The following is a 25,852-nucleotide window of genomic DNA, read 5'->3' on the forward strand; positions in this document are numbered from 1 at the left end:
GTTGCATAACCCATACAAAAAACAGCTCCTTCAGCAACCTTCCCTGGTCACGTGCTGCCTGTGAATCTGGACTATTTATATAACTTGCAGCGTAAGTGTAATCCAACTTCTAGGCTATTTTTAAATGTATGGATCCTTGTGTTATAATGTAAAGTTGTATTTATAAGCTCATTATTTTCAGTTGCAAATTAAATTACAAGCACCCCATCAAAAGAGAAAGTAGCATAGTGTACAGATTAGTAGTTGGGACTCCAGGGCCTGCTGTGCGTGTTCGAATCCCAAACCCTCCGTTTCTGCCCTTGTAGATCTTGGAGAACAGTAGAAACTACTTCCCAAGGTTGTGAGGGTTAAATTAGTTGATGTGCACAAGTGCTTAGAACAGTACCCGGCTCGTAATAAGACCAAATAGGCTTATTGTAACTTGTTTATTTTGTCATCTTCAGTTTCGTATTATCACCTAGTTCTTTCTCCACCAAAAGAAAGAAGCAATGTAGCAGCGAGACGGGAAGCCTGCCTTATAGTAGTTAGCACAGACTTCACCCATAGCTTGCCTTCAAAAAATTTCTGGAATTAGTTGATACTTATCCAAGGAGTGTATACTTCCCTCAGACATCTGACATCCTCTAAACAATTTCTTCTGGTACAGATCACTTGGAGCACCAAGTCCCTGGTGGTTTGGGCCCAGAGAACAGATGTGCCAAACCCACCTGCCTCCAATGCCTTGTGGCCCTGTCTCCTTGCTGGATTCCATGGCGAAGTCATCCAGTGATGTGCGCAGCAGGCCTCCTGTGGCGTCCTCTAGCCTGGGCGTGAACAGAGTGTTCTCTGAGCGCGACAATCTCTGAATCCAAGTGAGAGGCTTGGGCTGGGCCAGGTGTGCAAGACTCAGATTGGCCATTTGCACACACTTATCATGGTCTGAAATTTGGGAGGAAAGATAAATATAAATACATAGCAGACTGACACTGGGCCCATCACTGTTGTGGCAGCAACGGCTCCGTTCTCGCTCTCCGTCCTCTGCACTGAGAGGCCTGCTCTTTTTCCCTCCTGCAACCTCGGGGAGTTCCTGTGATTAGCTCTGAGAACACAAGTCTTCCTAATTAGCACTCGCTAATGAAAGAAACCACAGAAATACAAGAGGGAGGAGATGAGATGCTCTCCCTCTGCCTGGAGCTGACAGGCCTCTGAGCCAAGGCTGTGATGGCTGCTAACCCAAGAACATTCCCGGGAACGTCACACCGCCAGCAGAGCTTCATATGAAATTAGCTGCCGCCATCCGCTCTGCTTGCCGCAAAACTGCCCTCGCAAATGCCGCTGTAACATACGGGACTGCGAATTACCAGAGTAGGCTCTGCCCCGTGGAACATAATCTTTAATCTCCACACAGCTTAGTTTCCCCAGTAATAATATTTAAGTTAAGGGCCAATGTTCTGAAATATAAACACGTATCAGACGAGTTGAGTCCTCCAGCGCTGACGCGTCCCTTCCTCCCGTCATACGGGAACGGAACGAATGACTAAGAGTCCCTAACTCAAGACGACGGGCGTGAGTGACTTTTGCCACTTCGCTGCCCGTGTCGTTCACGAGAAATCAGGATTTGATGGATCCCATAAGTGAACTAGGCTTTATACAAAGCCCAATTTGTATTTTGAAGAAGGAAAATGATGAGTATATTCTGACCATCTGCTCCCTGCTAAAACCGACAAGGAAAGAATGCTCGGGCACATGGCGCCTGTGTGGCTCTGGTTTGTGTGTGTGTGTGTGTGTGTGTGTGTGTGTGTGTGTGTGTGTGTGTGTGAAGTGCGTGAAGCGCCTCCACTGTGAGGGTGTCTGTGGGCATTTATTTCTTCAAGCAGACACTCCCCGCTTTCCTACCATGGTGGCTGGTTCATTGCCCAGGCTGTGCCGACTGGAAAATACATTAAAAAATACTTTCTGAGAACTTTCTTTGTCTGTGAAGCATTTGGTACCATCACTCACATATGGTGGGCAAGGAAGAAAAGAGGATATAAGGAATGTGAGTACGACGTGCAGCTTGTGCACAAATTGCACAGTATCTCACTCCAGAGCGTGGACCCGCACAGACGCAGAGCAACAGCAACAGTAACACCGACACCCATAGCTCATACTGACGGATGCCCGTCATGTGCCAGGCCCAGTGGCAGGCGTGTTTTCTGCACTGTCTCATTTCATCCTCACAATTACACTGGAGTAGATGTTATTATACCCACTTTATAGATGAGGAAACATGAGGCTAAGAGAGAGTTAATAATTTGCTCAAAGTCCCAGGGCTGGTGAGGCGTGGAGCAGGACTCACACTCAAGTCGGCGGACTCCACAGCCCACACCCGAAAATCGAGGCGCCGAGGATGCCGCAACAAAGACGGCAGCACGAGAGATTCACCTGGGGCACGCTCAGCCTTCTGATCACCGGGGCCCAAAGGAGGCTTAATCAGGTGGATGTTAATACCCAGAGAGGACATTCTAGGGAGAGATGGTCTCAGGGAGAGAGGTCTAGGGAGAGAGGCAGAGTCTCAGCTCAGAGAGGTTTAGCAGGTTGGAAGGAAGCCTACGTACAGAGGTGGGGGGGACAGGAAGGGAGGGGCTGTCCCCTAGGGGAGGGGGGCTCATGGAAGATAGCAGAGGAGTGAGAGTCCCAAGGGCCTGGGTTCCAGGCAGGACACTGTCCCCAGCAAGAAGCTGGAGAGCATCAGGGCTCTAAGGAGGAAGCCTGTTAACAGGACAGGAGCCACCCAGAGAGGGCAGGGGATGGGGGCACGGACGTCCAGCACTCATATCAGGCACTCAGCACAGCAGGGGGCTGGTGGGCTGGAGGGGAGTGCTGTCATCAGCATCAGGCCTCAGCTGAGTGGGGCTCAGTCGGGCAGACAAACCGTGCTGGCAGGGTTGGTGGGTAGCTAGGAGAGCCAAGAGTTGATAGCCTTTCAGGAACGGAAGGAAGAGTTGCCAAGAGTACCCCAAAGCCACCGACACGCTGAGGACAGCGGATGGTTTCTGTCCACTGGACATGGGGGACTCACAGTGTAACTGTGGCACCAGCGAAGTAGTTGACAAATGTCCGAACCGGTCTGGATGGCAAGGCTGAAGTCTAAGTTAGTTACAGTGTTGCACGGGCACAGGAGCCACCGAGAGCCCAGGGCCACCAGGAAAAGGAAAAGGAACTAGGGTGAGACCCTGGGCAGTCCACTGCAAAGCTGCAGAGTCTTACAGCTTTGGAAGGGCCGAGAGCATTCCTGCTAGCCCTGTCACCATCTGAAAGGGCTGAGAAGAGGCCCGTGGGCCCCTCTGCAACGCCGACAGATCCTGCCTGATTTAGTCCTGAAATTATGCACTTTCCAAAGCTCGGTGATTTTCCTCTCTCCCCAGGGAACCAAATATAACTATAAAGTAATATGCTTGTTGAGACAATTCACAGAAGAATGACTAAGAAACATTGGAAAATATTCAACTTCCCAACAAAGAAATGCAAAATGAAACAACAGCGTGAAATTATTTTTATCTATCAAATGAACAAAGATAAACATGATATTATCTATCCCAGCAAGGATGCAACAAAACAGCAGGATGATCCTGGGCATGCAAATGATGCTCAGGGAAATAGCCAGGGCCTTAAAAACGCCCCAGCCTTTGTCCCAACAATGACATTTCCAAGCTCTAACATAAAGAAATAATACAAAATACCAAAACATGTTTCTTCCAATGATGTTTATCACAATATTATTTATAATATGGAAAAATTAAAAGCAAACAAAATCAAAATAGGAGAATGATGAAGTAAATGATTGTATTTTCACACTAATTATCCACTCATTCATTCAAAAAACACGTATTGACCACCTTCCACTTACACACATCTGTTCCGTGCTGGCGTTGTAAAGGCAGTGGGACATTGTCCCTGCCCTCCAGGAACCCCCAGTCTACTGCAGACTGGAGGCAGATATAGCCACAAATTAAAGTGGCAGAATATTATAGGTGAGAAGACAGTCTACACAAAAGTGGGACTGGTCAGCTCCACCTGGGAAGGGAGGACGGGGCAGTCAATCAGGAGAGCCAGAGAGGAGGACGTCTTGGAACTCATTCTTGGAGAATCGGGCTTCTCTTGGTGGTCTGAGCCTGGAAGGGGGCAGGCACAGCATTGCAGGCAGAGGCCACACTAAGCACAAAAGGCCCCGGAACCTGACCCATCCTTGTGTGCTCAGCAGCCTGCAAGCCAGCATGCAGTGTAAGCCAGAGAGCAGAGTGGAGGAATCACGGCAAGCAATAAGTCAGGGTTGGGGCCAGAGTGGGAAGAGTCTGACATACCATCTTCAGAAGTCTGGGCTTGGGCCGGCCCTGTGGCATAGTGGTTAAGTCCGGCACCCTCCACTTCAGCGGCCCGGGTTCGTGGGTTTGGATCCTGGGCACAGACCTACACCACTCATCAGCTATGCTGTGGCAGTGACCCACATATAAAATAGAGGAAGATTGGCACAGATGTTAGCTCAGAGCAAATCTTCCTCACCAAAAAAAAAAAAAAAAAAGAAGTCTGGGCTTGTCCCAGCGGGCAGCAGAGAGCCACTGACAAATTGTGAGTGTGGAAGAACATGGATATACTGGTGCTTTTGAAAGGTCACTGTGAGGGCTGAGAGCAGGATGAGTTAGAGGGGACATGACTCCCAGCAGCAAGCCCATTTGAGAGCATTTGGTGACAGGTGGGGTGGGAAAAGAGTGTGCAGGTCCAGACCCTCCCACTTCCTTGCAGGGTGGGTCTCAGTTGAACAGGGTAGTCTCAGTTGAACAAGACAAAGATCATGGTGGAGGGAGTTGTCTGGGAGGATGAGCTCAACTGCGGACACGCTGAGTTTGAGGACTGTATGGGGCCGTCAGATGGAGATGGCCAGCTCTCAGCTGGATGCAATCATTGAAAATGGTGTCTGCAGAGAGTTTCTAATAACGAAGAAATTTTTTAAAAGGCAAAGAAAAATTGTCTAATTTTTCCAAAGAAGATATACAAATGGCCTACAAGTACATGAAAAGGTGCACAACATCACTAGTCATTAGGGAAATGCAAATCAAAACCACAATGAGATATCACCTCACACCTGTTAGAATGGCCATCAACAAGAAGACAAGAAATAACAAGTGTTGGTGAGGATGTGGAGAAAAGGGAACTCTTGTGCACTGTTGGTAGGAACATAAATTGGTGCAGCCACTATTGAAAGAGTATGGAAAAAATTAAAAATAGAACTACCATATGATCCAACTATTCCACTTTTAGGTATTTATCCACAAAGGAAATGAAAACATCCCCCCTAAAGAGATATCTGCACCCCATGTTCATTGCAGCATATTTACAACAGCCAAAATGTCAAAACAATCTAAGTGTCTATCAACACATGAATGGAAAATATATATATACAATGGAATATTATTCAGCCATAAAAAAGAAGGAAAGCCTACCATTTGAGACATGGTTGGACCCTGAAGGCATTATGCCAAGTGAAATAAGTCAGACAGAGAAAGACAAATATCGAATGTTCTCACTTATATGTGGAATCTAAAAAAGCTGAACTCATAGAAATAGAGAGTAGAATGGTGGTTGTCAGGGGCTGGGGGTGGGGGAAATGGGGAAATGTTGGTCAAAGAGTACAAACTCCCAGCTATAAGACGAATAAGTTCTGGGGATCTAATGTACAGCATGTTGACCATAGTTAACAACACTGTATTACATCCTTGAAAGTTGCTAAGAGAGTAGCTCTTCAATGTTACCAGCACCAAAAAAATGGTGATCATGTGAGGGGATGGAAGTGTTAGCTACCTTATTGGTAATCATTTTACAATATACAAGTGTATCAAATCATCGCATTGCACACCTTAAACTTACATACTTTATACATCAATAATATTTCAATGAAGCTGGAAAAATTAAAATAAAATAGCATCAACCCAGCCAAAAAGAAAAACTGTCTAAAATAGCCCTTTTACTGCAAATATTAGATTCCTGGAAATTCCTATAATGGTAGAAGTTGCAGTTTGAGAAAACAGTATATTATGAGCAAAATAGGCTGAGGAGGACTAATTTCACAAGTGAGCCCGTGGAGTCTTTATAAATATTTTACGGTCGCTGATATCAGGCAATAAAAGAAATGTTGATGATGTTTCTCACTGTATCTTAGCAATAGCAGGTAAGATATAATTAATTTACATTCATTATCTCCAGCTCCCTGGAAACATCCTGGAACCGCCACCCTGAGGTTTCAATGAAATATTTAGATATTAATTTGGTTTTGCTGCAAATAATATGCCACCTTTATCTTCTGTGTTTGGTTCTGCATCCAAACGCTCAGAGATTTTGTCTCCCAGTTGATACCCCCATCCCAGGACCCCATGTGAATTGGCCATCATCAAACAAAACCTCCTCGAGCAGGAGCTGCTGTGACTACTCACGCTGAGCAACGAACGCCAGACAGGGATCTAGGAACATCACACACTGTCCCACTGGAGCATGGCACACAGCCAGTGTGCTCAACAGAGATCACCAAGGCTCAGAGAGGGCAAGTGAGTTGCTCAAGGTCACGCAGCTGGTAAGTGGCACTGTCCCAAGTCTATTGGACTCCATGGGCCATATTCCAAGCCAGGGGTTCTCAAACTTTTATGTGCATCCAAATCGCCTGGGTTCTTTTTCAAATGCAGACTCTGGTTCAGCAGGTCTGTGTGGGGCCTGAGATTCTGCATCCCTGCAAGCTCCCAGGTGCAGAGACCACTCTGTGAATACGAAGGCTGAAACCACTGTATTACATTCTTCCCTTTTATAACCAAAGAAAATAGAGTGCTTAGAGATCAACAGCCAATGTGAGAAATCCAGCACTCAATGCCAAATCTCTCTGGTCCTCAAGTCCATGTTCTGGCAGATTATGGAAGGGCATACTACAGGGGTGAAGTGCACAGGCACAAGGCTCAGAGAGCCGCAGGTTCAAATCTCACCCCCCACCCCTAACCAGCTGGCACGTTCCTTACTTATTTCTCCAAACCTCAGTTTGCTTCTCCCACTAATGCTGGTCCCTGCCTCCTTGGGCCGCTTGACAACTGCAGGTTGAGAAATCAGTATACTATGAGCATAAATGAGATAATTCTTGTAAGGACTTAGCATAACGCCTTGGAAAAGTACGAATAACAATAATAAATAGTTCTACAGCACTTCCTAAATAGTAAATATTAACTCATCTTCTGTGATGTGTAGCCTCATTTTAACTAATAGTCTCTTTCCTAATTATATCAGTAATACACGTTCATTGTTGAAAGTTTGATAAATACTGAAAAAATATACAGAAGAACAAATAATCAGGCCCACATGCCTAACTCACAAAGGTAACAACAAACTCACGAAGGTGTTTTGGTGTGGCTCATTTCCGTAGTCTTTCTTTCCTGTTATATAACATGTCAAAATTAACCAAATTGCTATCATGGTGTCTATACCTGTGCTACCCAATACAGCAGGCACACGTGGCCCTTTACATTTAAATATAACTTAGTTAAAATTAAATAAAATTAAAAATTTAGTTCCTCAGTGGTACTTGCCACCTTTCAAGCACTCAGTAGGTACACACTGGTAGTGACCCCCATGTTGTCGGTGTAGCTACTTCCATCATCGCAGACAGCGCCAGAAATCTTTTCATATCCTGCTTTTCCTCACCGAGCACACTACCATGTACACTTGCACATGTCATCACTCTCCAAAAACTGATTTTAATGTCTAAATTATATAGACATGCTGTGATTTATCTCACTAGTCCCCTGTTTTTGGATACTTCGGTTGCTTCCAAATGGTCACTGTTATAAATAATGTTCTAGTCAACACCCATGAGCATAAACTTTTGTGTACTTCTCTATTTATTACCTTTGGATAAATATCTCTCTACAAGTAAAATTGCAGGGCCAAAGGACATGGGCTTTTTTAAGGCTTTTGATCTATATTCCCAATTGCACTCTAGAAAGATTGTATCAATTTATCCTCCCGATATTATTTATCTTAGCATTTACCAATCTAAGAAAAAAATGTATTTCATTTTAATTATATTTCTTCAGTTACTAGGGAGATTTAAAACTCTTTAAAGTTTTCTGGGTCAATTGTATCAATTTATACAAATTATTTTATGAAATAACAGACTTGCCAAGGTGGAGGTGGAGAATATGGTCTACTCACCAGCTGGGACTCGGGGCGAGCTCATCTGAGCATTGAACCCATGCTGGGCGGAGCAGAGGCCCAGTAAATATTTACAGGTCTTGGCCGAATCGGTGACAAACGTGTGCTTTTTCCCCGTGATGCTGCTTGTGATGGTGAACTTCTTTCGCTGAAAGAAACAAACACAGACTTTACTGTTGACCATCCTTACCCATGCACTGAAGCACACTGTCCAGAGAGTAAGCGAGTGCTGGATCCCTCAGTTCAATATCAATTACCAGGCATCCAGATGTGTATGACTGATGTTGTCTGACTATGGACCAATATTTTTTCTTAGATTAAAGAAAATCCCTCTTTTTATTTTTTCCTTCATTCGTAAATCAAATGTTTGTCTATGGGGCAATTGCTATCTGCCAAGGAGTGTGCGGGATGAATAGAACATAAAATGAGTCAGGTACACACTTGGCCCTCACCAAGAAGTGAACATAATCCTCAGTGTGCATTTTGAAAGGCCAATAAATATACCTATAGTTTTCACTGTACAAACTCCCAGAAGTTGCAGACAAAATCTCAGCTGGCAGGGTTGTAGGAAAGCGAAAGCACTGTATGTATTCTCATGTTTCCTGCTGAATGTGCCAGGCTCTGTTCTAAGTGCTTTCTGGGTATTAATTCATTTCGTCCTCGAAGCTACAGAATGAAGGATGTCCTATCATCATCCTCATTCTGCAGATGAGGAAACAGACTAAGAGCTCTCCGAATGCAGCAGGAACGGAGGTCACATCACCAAGAAACACTTCCCACGTTTATACCTTCGAGGCCCACATACAAAGTGATCATCTCTGTACAGCTCACTCAGATGAACTAGAAAGCATTATCTCTATGGGGTTATCTATATGGAGTTTCATGGAAAAAATCCATTACTTTTTGCAATATATAATTCTAATAAGAACAATCAAATATAAAGTAATAGAGACATTAAATATGAATTTATTTATAACTTTCACGTAAAATCTCTGTGCTGGATATTCCAATCTCAATAAGAAACTTGAGCTTGCTCCTATAAAGATCACCTTATAAATAAAGGTTTATGCCTGAAACTCCTGATCTTCTTTAATGCTGATCCCTTTCAATTCATGACCGTCACCATTTCTAAGAAACTCCAGTTACAAGTCAGGTATTAACAACAGGCAGATAACCATTCAGTGCTTTTCCTCTGAGAAACTCCTTTTCACCATTAACCTAATTTTAGATAATTTGTGCATTCTCTAAATATTCTTTTCTTTTATTGACAAATGTTGAACTTCCTTATACTAACATGAATGGATTTTGGATCAAACTGAACTATACCATATCTAGTATTCTTTAAAATAATGTATTTTTCAAACATTCATAGATGCTGCCTTACTAGCCTTAATAATTCTTCTTTAGCATTCCAATTATAATAATGCCTAAACTTCAGTAGGTGATAATTTTATCCACACTTTTCTAAAGCTGAATATTTGCTTGGAATCCATCTACTTTGTCAGTACACATTGATATGCTTTTACACACTCTTGACCATTTTATACTAAGTTCACTCAGGTATTTTAAAAAAGTAAGTTTTTTTAAATCTAATAACTATTCTTTAACAAATCTGAAAAGAGAGAATCATTCTTACACACACACACACACACACACACACACACACACCCCAGTCTTTCTTTCAGCTCATAAACTCTCTGCAAAACTCTCCTTTCGGACACCAACGCTCTAAGGTATTAAACACCACAGGGAGTGGAGATCTGATCCCATTTCTTGCCATGAAGCTGAAAACAGTCTTGACTGCAGTGGTTTCAATTTTTTTCCACTTTGATAACATCATTTAATGGAAAATTCATATCTGCAGGCAAACTTTCCCATAGGCAAGCCGCTCTGTGAATAAGACGACGTATAACCTGAATATCAGGGTTTTCAGCACAAGCACGAAAGCTTATTTACACCTCTGTTGTTGCAGTACAAACACACTTGGTACTTCTGGAACACCATGTTTGTTTCAAAGCATTGGTTTACCATTTCAAATATTTCATCCCCAGTAGTTTTATTGTTGTTGCTGTTTGTTCCCATGCCGATTTGTTTGTTTGGTTTGATACATCTTTGCAGAACATAATATTCCTCCAGAGGCAGATTTGCCATGAAACTAGTGAAGCTGAAGGGACACCAGAAATGTCTTCACGTGTTCTTGTAAACTGCGGACAGTACGACGCTTTCACCACAATCAGCTGAGACCACGGACTCGTCTTTCCACTCCAACTCCTCCCCACTTCTCCCACCACAGGCAGTGCTGCGTGGTGTGGAAGCAGACCCTGCTAAGGAGAAGTTGAAACGGGGATACATTTCGTGTAGATTCAGTGGGATTTATTTACGTGGTTTGAAGTCTCTTCTGCAGTAGTTTATTGCCAGCCATCCCAGAATACTCCATCCATTGGACCAACTCACCCAAAGTCTCAGCATAAAGGTATAGGGCCAGTGACCATATGAAATTGACCGTGCCCTACAATACCGGGCACCAGAAGTATGTCGGGTCAGTGCTGGAGGGGAACAAGGTTTGAAATGTACAGAGCCAGGGGCCAGTCTCTGGGAAATTTTTTCAATCGTCAAAAATTAAAAAACTGTAATTTAATTCTCAAAAACACCCAGTCAAGTGGAAGTTCTGTCCCATCAGGAATATACTTTATAATTGCATATGGTGCGTTATCAATACACCACACAATACTTTTCTTTTTTTTGATGGGAATCACACATAATAGAATTTATTAGATTTCCTGTGTTTGTAGTACAGACCTGTAGCAGCACTACAAAGAGCAAGGATGTCTCTGTGCAAAGCTGCATGTTTTATGCATTTATCAATAATAAAAATAACTTTCGATCAGCCATGCTAGAAGATAGACTAAATCATATTTCTATTCTCTCTAGAGAAAATGATATTACAGAAGTGTCATCACATGGAAAAGTAATCAGAGCGTATGCCACCAAGAATTTGAAAGGAAAAAAAGAATTATTGAGTTTATCAGGGAGTTAATTAATAGAAATACTATTTGGGGGGCTTTCGTGATTTCAGTGTTTGCTCAGCTTTTTAAAATTCACAGGTTGTGGTGATTTCTTTTCTCATTCTAAGTGAATATGCACTTTCATGCCGCAGTTTGTGTTTGGAACTTTGTATTCTTTTTCTTAAAGAGAGTCCTTGCCTTCACCCTTTCCTCTTCAGACATTTTAACTACTGTTAACAGCCGAGAACAGTTACTAACATGGGTAAGTTCATTGTTCCACAACCAACACTTTCTCCATTGACTAATCTGAATTGATATTGTCTCTGTCACAGACAGGCTGCCAATGCGTCTACACACCACAATCTTGGAACAGGGCATTCTTCTCTATTTCCTTTGCCAGTTCTCTCCAGGCTGGCAGGATGAATGTCTGCAATTGTTTGAAGCATTGTGGCTTCCGCTATTGATCAGCCAAATCTGAAACCTGCTTCCTGAGCTCATTCTTGTATTATTCACTGAGTTCCCTGTTCTGTGTTTGCAGAAGCAGGAAGAGTTCAGGTCATTTACTGTGTAAGATGCCTGCCTTGTTTGGTGGCAAGCAGCTGGTGACATTACTTCACATGATGACTTTTCCATTAAAAAAAGACATTCATGCTGAGGAAGAGCATGGTCATCAGGGCATGGAAATCCTAATTAGTGACAAGGTGTTTTTTATAAGCTACTAAGTTTGTCTTGTGAACATGACGACTTTCCAGCTTTGTTCAAGAAATTGTCTGTGGTCGTGGGGAAAAAAAAATCTGCAAAAATTAAACCAACTTAAACATAAAGTACCTACTTATGGGGACTGTTAAACTTTATGGCTTCAAAAAAGTCTCTTTTTCAAAATTACTTTTTAGGTTATCTTCATTTTTACAAATGTTTTAAAAGAAATTCCTTTGGAAATTGTGAACAATTAAGCATGACATAAAGAAAATAGGAAGTAACGCAATAGTACTGAAAAAATTCAATAATGGAAATTCTTCAAATAATCGTTCAATTGAATTAAAGCAATTTGAGCCATTAAAATTCTGAAAAATTCACAAATATAAATCTCACTTACTTTTAGATATGGTCAAAAATATTTGGGAAAACATCAGTTTCCTAATACTATAAAGGCTATTTTAATGAACTTAATTAAATTATACTCTATTATTTATTTTTAGATGTAAGCTTTTTTTCCTAAAGACAAACAACACTTTATTATGAAATTCTATCAAGAATCGTATTTTAACAATACGTTAACTTCAATAGCCAAGATGGAAGAAACAAAAGAAACATTGAGAAAATGAATGAAACCAATTAGGTTCTACTTCGGAAACTCTAATATCAGATAACGATAACAAAAACAGCAATCTAGTCAGTGGGAAACATTTTAAAACCATAAGAGAAAATTAAATAGAAAGAAGAACTAAGTTTTTTCCTAGGCCACAAGTGGAAGAACTTCAGGTTTTATAGTGAACTCATCCTGGAGGGATGGCTTCCTGCCTGCGATGGTCCACAGGACAGCAAATAGACTAGCTACTTGAGCCCTCTCTGCTCTGGGAACACACACAATGTTTTTGAGGCTGAATTTATTGTAACCAAATTCAGGAAGTATAAATACACAAGCAAATGTTCCAACACAATTCCAAACATTGTAATTTAATAGGGATTTTTTTTTTGTTTTTAAAAAAAGGCTTTGAAATTTTTCAATGGCTATCAAAGTTTTGGGGTCCCCAGCAGTCCCATAGCACACTTGTGGTCCACGGGAGACAGGCCAGATGTGTCAGCATGCTGTGCGCAAAGGGGAAATGAAAATACAAGGAAAACGTTTCAAAACCCTGCAGACTCCACTGCACCTACTGTATACTCTCCTGCCCCATTGCCCACCTCCACCTCGCTCTCAACATCTGCGGATTCTCCACATTAAGAGAATTTTACCCAGAGGGTAAAGGTAGCCCTTTAAGGCTGATGGCTGTCCATGGGAGTGTGGGGGTCTGGGCCAGGGATGGTAGAGAAGAAATGTGCTCCTGATGACTCTCAAAGCCCCTGTTAGACTTCTTCCAAAGATGCCACAGTGCATCAGAGTAGGTTAACCGACAGGCTATGAGCTTGTCTGGTTAGATCACCTGACCCATTGCTCCTTTACAGGAGCAACAGATCAAAGGAAAACAAAGCATGGGTCACTGATCAACTGAGCTACACTCACGCAAGTTGAAATCTTCCAGATTTCTCTCCACTGAAACTGTAAAGTTGTAATTCTGATGTGGTTTTTCACTTCGTATACTATGACACCCTTGGCACAGATCCCCAAGGCCATCTCGCCTTCTGGACTTGTCTTCTCTGGGAGAACTCGATGAAGCAGCACACCATACTCCGGGAGCTGCTGGGTGACCTGGAGCAAGAAAAAGGCCAACTTAGAAGAGATAGGCACACTGGTCTGAAACAAAGGGCTTCAAACTATTCCATGAAAAATACCGTCAGATGTTCTAAAAAATAAAAAAGAATAGAAGTGCCAAATAAGTTTAGGAAACACTGAGCTACACAAATCTCCTTACTACAGAATTTCTCTGCACTTCTGATATGGAGAGCATTTTTCTATTTTTTTAACCCAAGAAATCCTTTTTTCATGGAGTTCCTAAAACAACACCTGAAATGGAGTTATTACGAAAATGATACAACAGCATAATAATATTCTGAATAAGTTTTTAGGATTCAGACTCTTCTGGGTCATCCCAAGGTAGAGTCAATCAAAATTGTGTCAATCAAAGTCTACTGCAATATTATCTGGTCCAACCCCTTCACTTTACAGACGGAAAAGGCCCAGGCACAGAAAGCAACCTTTCAGATGGTTAGCATCACTGTTAAAGCAAGATGAGCCATGAACATCCTGCAGAGAAAATGACCAATCACTGGCATTTCCTACCATGTGGCAGCACCTCAGCGGTCCCCACAGCCCAACAGCTGTCCTCAGTTTACCAGGTTAGGAGACTGAATTTTGTCAAGAGCCTGAGGGTCAATCAGAGCTAGGGACTGCATCAGGCCAACCAAATTCGTAAGCGACTAGAGTATAAACCTAAGGCAAATGTTGTTACGTCTGAACGGTAGTCATGTCTCTATCTTGGTCTCTAGCATCCTCATCAGAAGACTGATGCACCTGGACTCACAGCAGGGACATCTTGCTCCAGGCATCTGAAACTCTCTCAGAAGGTTTCATCGGTGAGATAAGGTATCCCATCTCTACCCTGCAACAGGGAACACCATGTCCTGTCCCATCTCTCTCATCCCCAGGCAAAGTCACAAAAACAGGAACAAATTATGGCTTTTGAGAGCTCCTTTCTCAGACTTCTTGCCAATCTCTCCCCTTCTGTTGATAAATAATCTCTACGGATAGGTTACACTGCCTGCAGAGCCTACGGTTCTTCACATGATCTTGACTAAGTTTTTGGACCCTGGGCCTCCTTCTTTTACCTTTGGAGATACCCTGTCATCATTATCGCCATCATCATCATCCTCATCACCATCATCCAAAACAATATTTATTGAGCACCGGAGCTGAAATAGACAATGGCCAGACCAGGCATGTGCTTAAGGTATGACAAAGCAGTGCCACTCCAAAATAATTAGGTAAATTCTTTTAAAGAATTTGATGTGATATTTCTAAGAAAAAAATTTAAAGCATTAAAGTAGTCATTATTAGAATAAAGATGCCTTTGCTAGGCTTGCTTACATGTTTTAATTGTTTAGTATTAATTCCGACTTTTTATTTTATTTTTAATTATATAGAGAGGGATGTGATACTGAAGTACTTAGAGGCATAAAATTCTTAAAATGGTAAAGCACCATTCTAAGCATTTCCCACACGTTATCTCATTTAATCTTCACAGCGGTTATCAGAGATAGGTGTAGCCGTCTCTTTTCACATGAGAAAATAGAGGCACAGAGGGGTTAATAATCCTCCAAAGTTCCCGCTTGGGAGCCAGGAATGGAAATATGAGTCTGTTTGCTTCTGAGTCTTCAATCTTAACAACTCAAATACAGAGTTTCTATCAAGTCTGGAAACATGGGTGAATATACGTAATGTCGTCAAGGGCATCTTCAGTCCCTAAAAAAATAGGTAACATTATCTACGTCTCCATGCTCTGCTATGGAGTCTTCTGTGGCCCCTCTCCTCCTCCATTCTTTGTGGCTGTTGCTGGTTTTCCTCCCGAAAGGTCACTTCATCTCCAAGCTCTTACGGCTATCTAACTATTTTCCCTTCTCCCTACAGTGAGCAGCAAGGTGTAGACTGGACCCAGGCTCTCCTGGCTCCTGGCCCATGCAGCACCCTTGTTGGACTGAAAATGGGTGGAACAAATGGATTGTTTCCAGATATTCATCAAGAGGTTCACAACTTTCATATCCTTTGACCCTAAAATTCCACTCCTGGGAATCCGTCCTAAGAAAATGCACTGAATAATCAAGACAAACCCTTCTCATAGCGATGTTCGGTGCAGACTTACAGGGTTGGGTTGGGGGGACTAGCTCCCGGAGGTATATGATTTCCTACAGGCAGTACCGCCTTAAAAGGGTTTATCAGGCAGCCTTTACAAAGGATATTTTCAAAGCATTTGTAGTTATCTGGGGAATGCATATGTTATAATGCTAGGTGGGGAAAAATACAGCATACAACCAGTATGATTTCAACAGTGAAAAAAAAGAAAATGTTTTAATAGACTATCTCAACTCCTGGTTATGTGGAAAAACGGTTCCATAGTTGAGAAAGTTTGGAAAACATTGAGTTAACTTTGAACCTGTTGTTCTGGGATTAATACGCTAACGTAGTTGTGAATCTTCCAGACAGAGTATGTTATCCAGCGTTACCCAAACTGAATTTCTGCCAAGTCTCCTTCTAGTGTGAGATGATGAACTAGCAAAATTAGTCATCAGTGAACCAGGGGCCAACAGGCACCATCTGATAACAGAAAAGAGGAGCCATGAAGGGCTATCATTAAATAATCCAGGGACTACACCTTGCTGCTCACTGTAGGGAGAAGGGAAAATAGTTTATGGAGTCACTGGGCTCTGTGATGGGCCCTCAGGATTCAGGGCCCTCTCGACATTTACAACCTAGTAGAAGGGACAAGAAATGTACAGAAATGACTGTAATGTAGTGTGTAATGTAGTGTCCCTAAAGAATTCAGCATAAATGCAGCTCAAGACTTATGCAGAAAAAGTGCTAATCTCAGTATTGTCTAAAATAGTTCCATATTTAAAACAGTTGATGTGCCAAGCAACAGAGTATTGAGAAATAATTTAGGGTACACCATGTGTGGATTTAAAATAAAATTTCAAAATTTTAGTGAGATGGGATTATAAAAATACATAAAACTGCATGTATAATATAAACCCAATTTTAAATCCATATGCATATACACATGTGAATGCACAGAACAAAGAGAGAAGGATAAATATACCAAAATGTAACTATGCTATTGCTAGGAGGCAGAACCATGAGCAAATGGTTACTTTCTAATCATGGAAGAAAAGACTTTGTTTAACAAACACCCACTCTAACGAGAAGGGTCACGTTGCTCTGGGGGTTTCCAACCCCCCTCCAGTTCCTGTCTCTGTACCACGGCGGTACACAGCATTAGCAAGCCCAACCAGCCACCAGGAGGAACCGAAAGCCAGTGTTCCTTGCAACTGATAAGATTGCATGCAAATGAAATCAAATCTATTCAGGGTTTTCTGTCAAAGACTGAAAAAAAGCCTCCTGCATCTTTGCTTGTGAGATGGTGACTTCCTTTACAACCACCATGGGAAGCAGGGACACAGTGAGCCCGGCACACGTAGCCAGGGCCTGGGAAGAGGTGGGCGAGCATCATCAGCCCTGCAGGAGCCTCTGCAGGCCCGAGGCCTGGGCCTCTCCGCTGGCTCTGTGGCCCTGTGGCCATGCTCCGTCAGATGTGTGATGATGGCTTTGAAGTCCCCACTTATCCCTCGTCAAGGGAATGCTGCACCCTCTCGACAGGGAGCGTGCATGAAGGCTGGATTGTGGAATGCACTGAGCACATTTCTGCTGGGGCTTCTCAAATGAAATGCTTGCAGGTTTATAGAGCCCTAGGTGTTGCAGACAGTTCTAAGTGACTGATCAAAAAATAAGGCCAGACCTCGCCTTGGCAGTTCTGCTGTCAAATGCCCATCTCTATTAAAAACAAGAAAACATGGACGGTATATTTCCATCTGTCTTGGGAGACTTTTGTACAGAGAAAAGTATAAATCCCCGAGCTTCCTTTTGAAACTGCTCCCCAACTCTAAAGGATAGCCAGGCATCCCGCCCCGGGGAAGCTGAGGATGCCCCCTGCCAAGCCCCACAGCCCCACCTGCATGGGCAGAGTGGCCATGCCCCCCCATCCTGACACAGAGGAACAACACCATCCTGGTATTGTTATTGTTCCCATCGGGCAGCTATCACCATCTTGCATACCTGTCTGTCCTCCCCACCAGACGTGGGACTCCCTGGGGGCAGAGAATACGTCCTTTCTGCCTCCGATCCCCACGGTGCCTGGCCCACAGCAGGCGTAAGTTGTGGAGTGAGCAAAGCTCACTAGAGGCTCTGGGTGTGCCCACAAGCACTGCGGACTGAAATGCTGCTGCTTTTCCTGGAGGGCTGAGGAGAGAGCAGAGCAGAGCTGCCCCCATATGCAGGGCCCACACCATCTGTGCTGTGCTGAGGACAGCTGCCTGGAAGGCTGCAAACTTGAGTCTCTCAGTGGCTTTGCTTTTGGCTCACACTCCAATTTTGTCCTTCAATTGTCCTGTATGTCGTCTCTCTATCCCTGCTCACAGAAAAGTGACTATGAGCTCTAAGGTGGGAAAAAGGCCCTGTATACCCACCCCAGCCCCCGAAATCCTACCCATCTTTTGGGATCATTTCCAGTGCCGCCTGCTTCCAGAAGCCTCTCCTTGCCCCTCAGGGCAGTGGAGCTTCCTTCCTCCAAGAGCCTCAAGTCTCTTGCTCATACCTCCTGATGGGTCTGGGTACATCTGGCCCCCAGAGAAGGCTCTGGAGGGGACTGCTGACCACATTGCCTTGAACACCAATGCCCCTTCTCAAGGGTACGGAGGCCTCACCCTCAAGAACTCCAGCTCAGCATCCTCTCCCCAGAGCACAGGACTCAGACGGTGCATCTCTGAGACTTCGGCTTGGACCCGGAATGCAGTCATTCTCTCAATCAGACTTGCTGGGATGTAATCTTCAACTCGAAAGTAGGCTTTACTCTCTACCTGCTGGAATAAGATGCAGAAGAGAAGGGGATGACCAAGACACCCTCTGGAGGGCTCTGAGCAGAACAGAAGTCTGTCTGCAGTCGAAACCCAGGTTAGGGCCCCAGGGCAAAGATGCTCCTCTGAAGGGCCCACCTAGGATATCATTTTCTACCATATTAGAAGTTGGGCCAAACCACATGACATCAATAGAAGGGAGAGAAGAAAGGAGCCACCCGTTTTTGAGCCCCTTCTGTACTCCAGGTGGTCGTCAGAACACAGCTCTTTCAATCCTTACAGTAATCCTACGAGGACATTATTATTGCCATTGCCGAGCCGAACAAAATGAGCAAGGAAGGACGTCATTCAACAGGGCTAAGGTCACACTGCTTATGAGTGACAGAAACAAGATTTGGTCACCCAAAGCCCTCACACATTCCATGATACCACACACTTCCCAAAAGGCACAGAAAGCCCTGGCCCTAAAACTTTGTTTCCTTTTACCCGTTTAGCGTTTCTGTGCACATATGCTCCTGGTACACCGTCGCCTCCGACAAGGAGGTCTTGGCTGCAGCACCATGTCTCCACAAGAAGGCGATCAAGAAGTAGCTCCCCAAATGAGGGAAGATCTGACACCTTCACCCTGCCCCAGGCCTGAACCTTCATCAAGTCTTCTCTCTAGGGAAACAGGAGCGGCGGGAAGATCAGCATCACTCGCTGCCTGATGCTGGGTTCCCTGATGCAGACTCCGGGGCAGAGAGAGGTATGTGGACATTTTGGGGGAGTGGTGCCAGGGTCCACTGTAAGGAATGAGAAAGGCAGCACTTGGCAGAGCGAGAAGCTGACCCTGCCCTGTATTCCTGAATCAGCCCCTCCTGGTCTCAGGCAGCCCCTCCCAGCCTAATCTTGGGCAAGACATTTCCCCACAACTGAGGATGACTACCCGTGAGGAAGGCAGCAGGGAGCAGGGAGCACCTGGCCTTCTCAGGGCTCAGAGTGGGCAAATTGGCCTGATGAGGGGATCACAAGGGAACAGCACAGCAGCCACTACATCCCCATGCTCCTGGTGTGGCACAGGCCTGTCCCCATGTGGCTGTGGACTGAGATACCTCCAGCCTAGGACTGGCTCATGCCAGCTGAGCTCAGCTCAGAGACACAAAGGGAAAGAAACTGCTCAGCAATCTAGTGCACAAAAAAGCATTTAGAATGCTATTAGAATGGCCAAAATCCAGACCACTGACAACACCAAGTGCTGACGAGGATGTGGAGCAACAGGAACTCTCATTCATCGCTGGTGGGAATGCAAAATGGTACAGCCAGTTTGGAAGACAGTTTATTGGTTTCTTACAAAACTAAACATACTCTTACCATACGATCCAGCAATTACACTCCTTGGTATTTACCCAAAGGAGTTGAAAACTTATGTCCACACAAAAACCTGCACATGGATGTTTATAGCAGCTTTATTCATAATTGCCAACACTTGGAAGCGAAAGATGTCCTTCAGTAGGTGAATGGATAAATGAACTGTGCTACATCCAGACAATGGAATATTATTCAGTGCTACAAAGAAATGAGCCATGAAAGTCAAGCCATGAAAAGACATGGAGGAAACTTAAATGCATTTTACTAAGTGAAAGAAGCCAATCTGAAAAGGCTACTATATGACATCTGGAAAAGGCAAAACTATGGAGACAGTAAAAAGATCAGTGGTTGCCAGGGGTTAGGGAGGAGGGTGGGATGAATAGATGGAGCACAGAGGATTTTGAGGGCAGTGAAGCCGCTCTATATGATATTATAATGGTGGCTACATGTCATTGTACATTTGTTCAAACCCATAGAATGTACAACACCAAGAAAACTCTGGACTCTGGGTAATAATGATGTGTCAATGCAGGTTCATCAGTTGGAACAAAGTACCACTCTAGTGGGTGATGTAGATGGTGGTGGAGGCTATGCACGTGTAGGGGCAGGGGGCATATGGGAAACCTCTGTACCTTTCACTCAATTTTGCTCTGAACCTAAAACTACTCTTAAAAAAACGTCTATTAAAACATTTTTAAAAAGTATTTAGGACCTTTGAGCCAGCATCTCATCGCTAGGGAGGTATCCAAGAGAAGAAGAACGTGGAACTGAAAAGCTCCAGCACAAACATTGATTTCTGTCATTTATAAAAAAGAAAGATCAGAAACAATTGGAACGATAATAATAGTAGTTACAATGTCCATGGCACTTCCGGGTGATACCAGACACTGAGAGAACAGATAAGTGAGGAAAGCTCCAGCCCTGCCCCGGCATAACTTGTAGTCACCCCAAGAGATCGTTAGGAAGGCCACGGGAAGACAGAGACCATCAGTGAGAAAGCAGAATGCGTGGCACTGTTTACAAATGGATGAGACCCCGCATGTGGTCAAAGGCTGGCAGAGAATGCACCCAGAGGAAAGTAGTCTGCTGCAATGATGTGATTAAGGAGACTTATTTTTATACCAAACTGTCTTTGTTTCTTTTTTTAAAATGCAAATGTAATCACGTCACTTCCCTGCTTAGAATTCTTCAGTGGCTTCCAATCTTTCACTACAGTGGTTTCCAAATTATTTTTCTTTCCAGCTCCAGAACGATTTATCAAACAAAATATTAGCCTTGTGGGAGGGCACAGCAAGTTTCTCACTGGTATGCCCGCCCAGGCTGACAGCTGCTTTAGCCTGGGCTGCAGTGAAACACCAGCAGCTCCCTGGACAGGCTGGCCTCCCACTCCTGCCCACTCACCAGCACAGGCGCAGGGAGGGGATCTCCTCTCGGAGCCTCCCCTAACGCCCTTTGATGGGCCCACCGCACCTGGCACAGAGCGAAACCAGGATCTAGAAGTGAGTCCTGGCTGTGCTCTCACAAGCTCACCTAACCTCCCAGAGGCACCATTTTTCTCAACTGCAAATGGAAATAACACTGGCTCTGCAGGGGTGACGTAAGGCTTAGATGAGACCAAGCACGGAGCATAAATTAGGACTCACACACAAGAGCAAGAGAAAAGGTCTGGCTGTGGGAGCAGCAGAGAGCATCTTGGAACCACTCTGGGCCCTAGGGCAGTGGGAGAGGTTGAGGCTGGGCAGGATCCGGGGGAGGAGCTGGAGGTAGAGGATGAGACTGAGGCGGGAGCTAGGTAAAGTCGGTCAGAAACTGGACAGGCAGGGGGTTGCCAGAATGGGGCGCCTAGAGACAGATCTGGGCCCCTGGGGCCTTGGGGCAACTGATCCCATAGGAATGATCTGGGCCTCAAGAAGGGGTCTTACTCCAGCTCCCCAGCTGCCTTCAGTGTACCTGGCCTGCAGTTTCCCCCAACTCTAACCCCTACTTAGGGTCTCAGGTATAAGACTGTGTGTCTGAATCCATAGACTGAAAGTAAGTCTTTGGGTTGTTTGATAACGAGCAACACTTCTAATTAGAATGGAGGAGGGGGAGGGAAGTTTGCAAACAGCAGTTGCTCATGCCAGGTACCATACATGCATTACCACCTTCCACCCTCACAGCAGCTTTGCAAGGGCCTTCTATTATCTCCATTTTGCAGACGTAAAAGCTGAGGCTCAGAGAGATAATGTGCCCAGGGTCAAGCACATCGCCACCAAAAGAGGCAGGGTTTGGACCCAGTTCCATCTGACTCCAAAACTCAGGCTCACTCTTCTGCTCCATGAGCCTGCTAAGGACGAACTAACACTGCCCCTGGAAGCCCCCCTACCCTGTCCACATGAGCCACATACAGGATGGGACTAGACACTGCAGCAAGGATGTCAACTGATGCACTGGGTCACCTTAGAGCACCCTCCAAATGTCTGGGCCTTTCTCCTCCAAGACCCCCAGAAGTAGCAGCGCGAGAGCAAGAGGGAGCTGGCCCAGGCATGGTAAGGACCCCAGCTCTGCGGGTGGAGGAAACAGGAAGGAGCTCCCAGAAGGAGCAGTGGTGACAGGGCTGGAGGCCTGTCAAAGGGTCAGGGAGGAGGTTACCCGGGCCAGGCCAGCTCTGGGACAGACTGCATTCCCAAGCTGGGGTGGTGCCAGGAGGAGGAAGCGAAGTCCCAGGCCCCACAGACTGCGGGGGGGCGTGGGGGAGTATGGGTGGGGGTGTTGGGAATTGAGCTACAGTTCCCTGACAAGCAAGCTCCTGACCCTAACCCTAACTCTAACCCTAGGGTGACTTTTGTCCACAGTGCGTCAGGTCCAGGAGCCTGCACTCCGTTCATTCACCCACTCCTGAGACCTAAAGCTCTTGAGCAAATTCCCTATGTTTCAGGCACTGCTTTGGTGCCCGGGAAGTGGCAGAATAAAGCAGACAAAACCTTTCCCCTCAGGGGGATTCCATTCTCACGGAGAGAACAATAGGATTGATAAATAAATAAATATACATGCCTGGTAGTGAAAAATGCTGTGAAGAGAAACGCAGCAGTGTGAGGGGATAGAGAGGGACTTTGAAGACTCCAGACATAGTGGCACCTTCTGAAGATGTCCAGGGAGGAAGGCAAGACGATACTGGTATAGCCTGAAAAGTGTTTTTCAAACTGCAGCCTGTGACCCAATAGTGAACTGCGAAACCAATTTAGTGGTTCACGGGCAGCAGTTTTGAATTGACTAGAACAGAAGAGGAAATACCAGTGTGCGTCACATCCAGAAAGGGTGCGTCTTACTCCTGAAGCTTTTGCTTCAGTTCTGTTACACGTACGTGTGCGCTTGCGCACTGGGCTATAAGGTCCATCACTTTTTATCACAGGTCGTGGCACAAAATGTTTGAAAGCCACTGCTCTCAAGAACCATTCTAACTCTTGAGCTTGTCCTGGCCCTTAAACTCCGTTAGGGGGACGAAGCAGGCACTGTGACTGAGGCCACACTTTGCCCTCTCCACCCCGCACTGAGAATTAAGAACACAGACCTCTGCCAAGGCGTCCCCACTCAGCGGGGGCGGCAGCTTCTCCTTCTCAGACTCAAGGCATATTAGTTTGCTGGGGCCACCATAACAAAGGACCATGGACGGGGTGCTTTAAATGACAGAAATTTATTGTCTCACAGTTCTGGAAGCTGGAAGTCCAAGATCAGGGTGTCAGCGGGGTTGGTTTCTTCTGAGGTCTGTCTCCTTGGTTTGCAGGTGCCACCTTCTCGTCAAGTCCTCACGTGGTCTTTCCCTTGTGCTACTGCATCCCCAGTGTCTCTCCATGTGTCCTAACCCCCTCTTCTTATAAAGACTCCAGTCAGATTGGATTAGGGCCCACCCAGACAGCCTCATTTTAATTTAATCACCTATCTCCAAGTACAGTCACATTCTGAGGTACTGGGGGTCAGGGCTTCAACACATGAATTTTGGGGGACACAATTCAACTATAACGCAAGGCCAGACCCAGATGACCCAGCAGACTCAGAACTTCAGCCTAATGCATCTCCTTGTTCACCAAGGATGTAGCATTACTGACCAATATGTACCCACTGGTGGTGGACATATATTTTTGGCCATGTGCAAACATTCCCTTTCTTGCTGGAAATGGCAATCATCGCTCCTCTCTCCCAGTCCATGTATTTTGCCCAGTGTAAGCTCTACCCCTGGTTCCTAGGGTGGCCATGTGAATCAAGTACAACCAATCAGAACACGGAATTTCCCTTCACAGTGATTGGCTCAGGGTGGGCACATGACTCTATCAGAACCAATGACACAGAACCCCAGGATTTCCATGGCATGACTGAGAGGGACTCTGCTTTTGGTGTTGGGCTGCAACCCAGAGGGTGGAATCCAGAAGCTGCTGAAGGCAAACCTGACTGAGGAGAGCACACAGTCCGGAAACGAGGCAGCCCAAGTCCTGCTGATGTCTTTGAGTCTCTGCCCCCAGCAAGCCCTAGGCATGGTTAGGACCCCAGCCCTGGGGGCCAAGGAGAGAGGAAGAAGCTACAAAGAAAGCAATGATAGGCCCAGAGGCTTGTCAAAGGGGCAGGAGGGCCTAGACACCTCAATTTTGCAAGCCAGTAAATGACATGTTTTATTCAAGCCAATCTGAGCTTGCTTTTCTGCTGAGTAATCACGTGTCCTGGCCAAGGGGTGCCGGGGAGATGTTCAAAAGGGTCCAGAGGGTGGAGGGAGAGTTTATTTCCACTTGTGGGGAGTCCAGGAAAGCTGTGGGGTTGGGGTTGGTCTTGGAGGGTGGGCGAGATTGGGATGGACGTGCAGACACGGCTGGGAAAGCATTCACAGGCCCAAGGACATAGGGGTTAGACCTTTCCATTTTCCCTTTTGATCAGTAGATTCCTCCTTCACACAGCTCTCATGTCCTCTCTGGAGCATTTCCCTCCCAAGTGAAGCACTCCCCAGAAGACCCAGTGTTTGCCATGTGACAGTGGGGATGCCTTCCAAGATAAAGCCCAGTGGCTCGCTGGGGGGTCACCTGGGAAGGATCAGCGGCACCCTCACCTCCCTGGCTCTTCCCTCTCTGCTTCTATTGACGTAGCCAGAGACGAGCTCCACATTTGGATGCCATGTCCCACTGCTGGGTCACACTGCTCAGTCTCTGTTGAGGTCTGTTGCCAAGCGCCTGGCCCCTCATCTTGAACATTGGTGAGGGGCTTCATGAACCCAAGAGCAAAACTGCACTGCTCTCTGTCACAGCTCACCTGGTGGATCCCTCCTTCCTGCCTGGCATCCCCATTTTGAATCCTAATTAAGTAAATAAACATATTAGCATCATCTCTCCCTCCTTTGATGCATCTGCAAATTAAATAACCTCTACTAACTCCCTGAGGACTATAACACAGGACGATGACAGGCAAACTCAATTAAAGAAACTTACACGTGATTCTGCTCCAGGAACAAGGGCTTGGCCAACAAGCTTAGAGCGGCCACTTGAGATGCAGTGTGTCCAGCAGAATCAGCACTGGCCCCGGAGTCAGACACACCTGGGCTCAAATTTAGACTTTACCATTTTCTAGCTACATGGGTCTCACATCGCTTTTCTAGAAAATGTGAGTAATAGTATCTGCCTTACAATGTTGCTGTGAAGGTTAAGTGAGTTAACACTGTGGAAAATGTCTAGCTCGATGACAGGTACAGAGTGGTCTTTTAATAAAGGTTGGCTATTGCTATTGATGATGATGATGATAAAGATGATGATGATAATGACAGGAACTCAATATATTAGTAAGTTACTGTTTTTAGGAGGGACCTTAGATTAGAACGACATTACAATGTATAAACTTGACTGGTTCATCTTTGTATCCCCCAGAGCCTAGCAAAGAGCGCTCAATGAATGCTGTTGGATGGATGGATGGATGGATGGATGGATGGATGGATGGATGGAAGGATGGATGGATGGATGGATGCAGTTTACCCCACCTCAGTGGTAGGTGCTAACAACACTTCT

The 25,852-nt window shown here is 45.1% G+C and overlaps 1 protein-coding gene across 1 annotated transcript in view; it reads right to left on the reverse strand.

Annotated features, from left to right (window-relative positions):
- Positions 1 to 415: 415 nt before the first annotated feature.
- Positions 416 to 25,852, reverse strand: part of LOC131406941 (FERM and PDZ domain-containing protein 2-like) — a 47,669-nt gene continuing 22,232 nt past the window's right edge. Inside the window, exons 12-15 of the mRNA XM_058542842.1 lie at positions 18,339 to 18,494; positions 13,432 to 13,617; positions 8,203 to 8,350; positions 416 to 918 (exon numbers count right to left, since the gene is read on the reverse strand). Of these exons, the coding sequence (XP_058398825.1) occupies positions 554 to 918; positions 8,203 to 8,350; positions 13,432 to 13,617; positions 18,339 to 18,494 (855 nt within the window). The 3' untranslated portion in view covers positions 416 to 553. The remainder of the gene's footprint in view (positions 919 to 8,202; positions 8,351 to 13,431; positions 13,618 to 18,338; positions 18,495 to 25,852) is intronic.

Source organism: Diceros bicornis, chromosome 6 (genome assembly GCF_020826845.1).
Source record: "Diceros bicornis minor isolate mBicDic1 chromosome 6, mDicBic1.mat.cur, whole genome shotgun sequence".
NCBI classification, from domain to species: domain Eukaryota; kingdom Metazoa; phylum Chordata; class Mammalia; order Perissodactyla; family Rhinocerotidae; genus Diceros; species Diceros bicornis.